We start from the raw sequence: 6000 nt of genomic DNA on the forward strand, positions 1-6000 counted from the left end.
AGTGTTATGGCCCTAGATCGCTTTAAAATACCAAATTCCAAAAAATGACTTGATCAGCAGTAAGTTATAGCATTACAATTTTTGTAGTGTAGACGTCTGGCCGGGAGAGCTGTATCGAAAGCTGCCTTGATTTTCTAAAGTTTTGATAAAATGTTGTCAACAAAGTTTTTCGAAAACGTTTCTACAGTGCATTCTTTTGTATCAATGCGGCCCGATATATATGTGAACACTCTGAATAATTTATAAAGCTTTTCCTGTTATTTGAACATATCGTACTATTTTCATTTTCGGTATTGACGTGCTTTCCCTTTGATCGGTCAGTGATTAATCGGTCACATGGATGCCATCGTTAGACCCTCCGATCCAATTTCAATTTCCCATGGACTGAAAGTTTCCTTCTAAATATATGATGGAGTAAAGCAAGTTGTTTGTTTTGTCTCGTGTACTGTTAGGGCGCTGTAGATGATGCAATGGTAACACAAAGTTGCGTAATTCGAAACTAAATGTCTAAATCATGTCAGCTACAGCTACAATTAAACATTCTTCGCGAAACTGATTTTCGTTTTCGTGCACACAAAGGCAGGTGCATAGTCTCCTTCGCAGCCGTTGTCTGTAATAAGGTAACGACTGCGATGGAGACTAGCAGGTGCTTGCCGCGCAACACGACCTTCGTGGCATCAGTGCCCTGGTGGCATTCACGGTAATCGAAAACCCTTACTTGTAGGTGGTATTACGCACAATAGATAAATAGATTCATCCAGACCGTTAGGGAGACCCAGGTAGGGGTTTTGTGTAGATGTTATAATGGCGTTAAAAACCAACACTGCTAAAAAAAATGGTGTTTTACTATAGGGTGATAGAACATTTAGTTACTGTTTATTCCTAATAAGCATTCAGCATTCGCTCGAGAACATTTTGGTCCATTCAATTTTTGACCACGGTTTTTTTTTTCTTTTTTTTTTTCATTATAAAGTGATGGTTTCTTCGTCAAGTTTCCTTTGCCTATCAACTAAATATACCTATATCATGCAGGGCTGCTTTGCAGTATACGATTAGTAAAATCCCGTGAGGTATATCCACCTTTCCCTCCTTAGCTGTCCTTGTACCACTGTTATGTAGATATTTACTTTCCAGGGTTAATAAACCACAAAACACGACAAATTTGAAATGTTTTGTCTGCATATCAAGAAATGAGGATCAAATTTGACAACACGCTCGGCTTTGTTATACGATCAAAAATGATCCTATATAACCATTTTAGAACAAATTTCAAATAAACAAACGAGCTGGGGATTTAAACGGTCGGGAAAACCGGAGAAAGAACAATTTTTTTTTTTTCTGTGGTGATGGTACTGGTACAAATCGTTTGTGCAAATATTCACGCTGGGGTGGGTGGTAGGGGTGACAGTTGCTATTATTAAGCAAAGGCTACAGCTTTCAAGTGTGGAATCTCCAATGTTTTGTTTTTATTTATTAGAGTGTTACAAAATATACAGCCAAGCCTTTATTAAATGGTTTACAACGGGGAAACGTTTATTTTATACATATTTATTTTTTACAATATTTTCTACAATTGACACCATATAATGATATTGTTAAACTTCAAAGCGGCCGGCTACGCTGCTTTTAAGCTATCGTTATCACAGAGTAAGACGTTTTAAAATAGTTCCAAAACAATACTCGCAAAGACAACGTTCTATATTCATGTATTTATATAAACGCTTTAAATAGCTTTAAATATACTTGTTTCTAAGTTAATAATTAGAAGTGTGGAAAACAGCTACTATACATGGAAGTCTTTCCAAAAGTCACGTGGAAAACGTTTCGTACAATAAGAAGCTTTAAAATATAACTGTTTTTGGAATTTATTTTCTCCATATATTAAATTTTAAAATTGCGATTCAGCTGTGATATTCAGTCAGGTTATCAAAAATAAGATTTTTGTACGACTATTAACTGTCTAAAGATACATACAAACCTATTGGCGTAACAAAACACATGGGCAAATAGTCAACGGAAAGCGGTCGAAAGACACGACTGACTGCATTTCTTTCCATGACACATTATTTACAAAAGGTTAAAAAGAATATCATTATTATTTTATGTGTCTAGACTAATGAAATTTTAGGACTTTGTTTGCCCATTTCCTTTGTTTTTGCCAATAAGAAAAACGGATCTGTTTAAGATCCAGTCAGAAAACAATAAAATTTAATTTATATTTTGAAGTAACTATTCATGTTACTGGTCTGAGGGAAAAGCTTTAATAACCCTTTGAGTACCTCATTTATAGTAAGATAAGCTGCACGGATACCCCTATAATAAATATATCGTAAACAGTGTAGTTTTCATGCTCAAATCGCAGTAGTACATACCGTGGAAGGCGTAAGGATCCAAGATACTAGAATGAAGTCAACTCTATCTTAATATTACGGACACCTCTATAATACGGACACCTCCATAAGACGGACACCTGGTGTTGGTCCCATCCCTGCCGTTTTTAGTCATTTTTCTGTAACTAAACTCCCTATAAGACAGACAGTTGGAGCCGGTCCCGACGTTGTTCGTTTTAGAGAGAGAGTTAACTGTACTCAGTTTCTTGAGCTAATATAAGGCATACACTAAAACGCATGCCAATTTATTCATAATTAGGAACTATTGAAAAATAGAGGTAGCAAATTATATCTTAGTTATAGTATATGAGAGTTAAACTCTACCCTTCTTAATGGACTACAGCATAACTGAAATTTCTTCTTGCCTCAGTTTTTTTTTTATTTTTCTTTCACTCGCTTCCTGATTGTATCACTGAAAAGGCTTTATCATACCGAAGCATTCCCTTGGTTCCCACAGCGAAGGTCACTACGCTTGAGATAGACTATGTACCCCACTGCAAGGACCAAAAGCAAAGAAAGTAGACATATTGGTACAAGGTAGATTAGATTTCCACTGTCATCTGAATAATCTGTGAAAACAGAGAACAAAAACGTTTTAGTTAGGTTCAAGTCTGACTACAAGCATGTAGTTGTAGGCGGCTTAGCGTGCTGGGCCACCTTTATTGGGTTTTCATAGCTATAGAATGAAGCAACTGGAAGTATTGCTTTTCTACCTGGATAGAATGCTTGTTCACGACATGTTACCTCCAAGCGATTCTAGCAGGTGTCCTGGAACATTCGCCTGAACCCAGTAAGACCCTCTAGTGGATAAGTCTTTCCCAAGAACAGAACACAGTGACTAAAGCCAGCGCTTCAACCCGGACCATTTGGTCATCGTTCGGTCCGGAGTCCAATGCCCTTAATTAAGCCAACGTATCACCCACTCTAATACGAGATCAAACGTTAACCAGTGTTTAGTTTGACTGTTCACAGACCCCTATACATTTTTCAGTAAAGTCGTAGAGATTCCGTGAAGTCACAGAGATTGATCGTTGAGTTCGACGTCGATCTCTACGACTTCATTGAAAAACAGGGGACTGTAAACAGTCCAGTGTTTAGTTTCTGTATTTGAATATTTCCCAGTACTGGCTTTTAATTTCCATACTAATATTTCAAAGTTAAAATTGAAAGAAATGTTTACCGACAACACAAGTGTTTTCGGAACACCAATTTCTTTCGATAATGAAGCTCGAAAAAGCTTTAAACAAAAAAAAAACGGATTCAAATTTTTGCACCAGTTACCTTTTTTGCAGTCCGGTGGATCTGTCTTGTTCGTGGTTTGCCTGTTTTGGTCGGCGGTTTCTAAAGACGCAAAAAAAGTAATTAGGATCAACTTTTGCACCCATGGCCATAATAGGCAGCTCTATCATAAAAAAACATATCTGCCATGCAACTACTGGAGCTCTCTTTGGCAATCTCCTTTTTTCCTCATTAACATATGGATATGGAGACGTCATAGTTACTTTTTGTTGCTGCCCACAGAAGTAACATTACTGCTAATGTGAGCTTATGTTGACACGCGGCTATATGTTGGTGCCTGCAAAGGCCTTACTCGGGTAGCTCTCTGCCAATGGACTGTCAAAAGGAAGAAAGCCCAGTCAAGCGGACTACGTAACGTAGTTATATTTTAATGCAAGCAACAACACCAGCCACAGACCTACGAAGTTCCAACTTACCGACTCTGTTGACAGTAAGGGTTACAAAGTGCCTGCTTGGAGATGTGTGGTGAATGTTTTTCACGGCACACTTGTATTGGCCGGCATCGCTGAGCTGTACGTTTTCAATTTCCAGAGCGCCATCACTGTTAATCTTGATTCCTTCTCTTGCCACTTTTGTCTTTCCTTTATGGTTCATTCCACCCAACCAATCCCAGGTGGTATCTTGGTCGTCACAACGCTCTGAGGTACAAATCTTCCAGGAGAGGAGGTCGAATGTGCCATCCTTTATAATAACTTCTTGTAGCACGTGACAAGGGATTATTGCTGTCTCGTTAACTGTCACAGACTGTGTGGTCTCGCTGTGCTTGCTGTCTTTAAGAGCTAAAAAGAAGAACCAATGGTTTAAGAGCATATTGCTATCACTGTAAAATTTGAGTACTAATATGTAGTATACAATGATTAAGAACAATAAGGGGATGCTGCCCTTCCGTGTAAGGAGCTAAAGGCATACTGTGGCCGGTGAATAAAAAGTGCCCATCGTTTTCAATTTTCGTTATTTTTCAGTTAAAAATAAAAATTATAAAATTAAAAAAAGAAAAGAAATCAAAGAAATTTGACCTTAGACTACATCGACAGTCGCAAGCGATACAGCGTTTCATGATCCTTGACGAAAACATAACAACAGTTGGACAATCCACGCCAACAATTTTTGTGTCGACCGATTTATTTTCACGTCACGTCACAACTAATTTGAATAGCTAGAACACTCTAGAAGTAAACCACTAATGATCATTGCTCATGCGTGGATATTCATGTGATCTATCGAAACTTATGGATGGGGGATTCCCCAATACGCATAATTGAGGACGAAAGTTAAACACAGTACGCCAAGACAAAATAAAGCAAAATTCATCGCGATCGCGAGAACGGTATTAAAAATTGTTGGTAGAGTCGCTTTATGTGCTATTCTGTAGGCTTCTTTTCGGCGTTACTGCTCGAAACATTTTTTTTTACGTCGAAATAATGTAGCTAAAAAAATAAATAATGTAGCAGCAAGGTCAATTACGGTGGTTGTAAGTCGATTAAATTAAATGTTAATAAAAGTAGAAAAATATAATTTCCCTCTCGGTTAAAAAGTTTTAGCCTACTTTCAATGCGTACCTGCCACTGCGAAGACCCAAACACACAGGAAACAAAGCGAATCGGTTACGCAGTGTTGCACCATTTTAGCTTCACATCGAGAAGTGCTCCGTTTAGCTCTCGACGACAGACTAATCATTACGTGAAATGCTGTCCGATATTTATATTTTAGACACATACGTCATCGATACCACAATTAGCCAGACGCATTCCTATCATACCTTGACCTTCAGTTTTGACACCAAGCCAATCTCACGGTTTTCCCCTTTCCCCCTTCGTCAAAGCGCCTTTATGTCAATTGTTAAGTTCATGTTAAGATTTAGGCAAGGTATTAATCTCTAGTCTACGTGTAAATTTTTTTCAAGCAAACTATCAACCTTTGATAATACTCACATGATGTTCATTATTTGTGCAGTTGTCAGATTTGCGTGTTGAAATGAAATCTCGTAATGAATGTGAAAGTGAAAGTATTCCCCAAAATTAAAAGACCCTTCGTCCTCTTTATACTATCTTTCATTTCTGAAAATAAAATATCATTTTGTACAGTCGATATTATTGGCTTGGATGCACGGGACGTTGGTCTGAATCGTGGAATGTGCAATAAAAAGCAGTTCTTTTTGTTTGCTTTAGTAATTAGGGAAAACCCCTTGACCAACTGACAATCTCAGCTGTAAATTTATACTAGGAATTACAACACAGTCAGTTTTATGTTACATTGTAAATCTTTGTTTTATCCGCTCACAGGTAGACGATGTGATAATTGAAATGGTCCC

At 37.7% G+C, this 6000-nt stretch overlaps 1 protein-coding gene across 1 annotated transcript; it reads right to left on the reverse strand.

The window, feature by feature from the left end:
* Window positions 1-2786: 2786 nt before the first annotated feature.
* On the reverse strand, window positions 2787-5499 carry LOC144664368 (uncharacterized). Its single transcript, XM_078525487.1, has 4 exons — window positions 5249-5499; window positions 4106-4468; window positions 3672-3731; window positions 2787-2959 (listed from the first exon to the last, which is right to left on the reverse strand). The coding sequence occupies exons 1-4, from the start codon at window positions 5403-5405 to the stop codon at window positions 2817-2819; spliced, it is 723 nt and encodes a 240-aa protein (XP_078381613.1). The 5' UTR covers window positions 5406-5499; the 3' UTR covers window positions 2787-2816.
* Window positions 5500-6000: the final 501 nt, after the last annotated feature.

This window comes from Oculina patagonica, chromosome 8 (assembly GCF_052425735.1).
Source record: "Oculina patagonica isolate OP01 chromosome 8, crgOcupat, whole genome shotgun sequence".
NCBI classification, from domain to species: domain Eukaryota; kingdom Metazoa; phylum Cnidaria; class Anthozoa; order Scleractinia; family Oculinidae; genus Oculina; species Oculina patagonica.

Excerpts from the sequence above, each read along its gene's own strand:
- LOC144664368 (XM_078525487.1), bottom strand. The coding sequence starts at position 5,405 with ATGTGTCTAAAATATAAATATCGGACAGCATTTCACGTAATGATTAGT. Across the intron at positions 4,469-5,248 it reads TTGGGTCTTCGCAGTGGCAG|CTCTTAAAGACAGCAAGCAC; the intron begins GTACGCATTGAA and ends TCTTCTTTTTAG. Across the intron at positions 2,960-3,671 it reads TCCACCGGACTGCAAAAAAG|ATTATTCAGATGACAGTGGA; the intron begins GTAACTGGTGCA and ends CTGTTTTCACAG.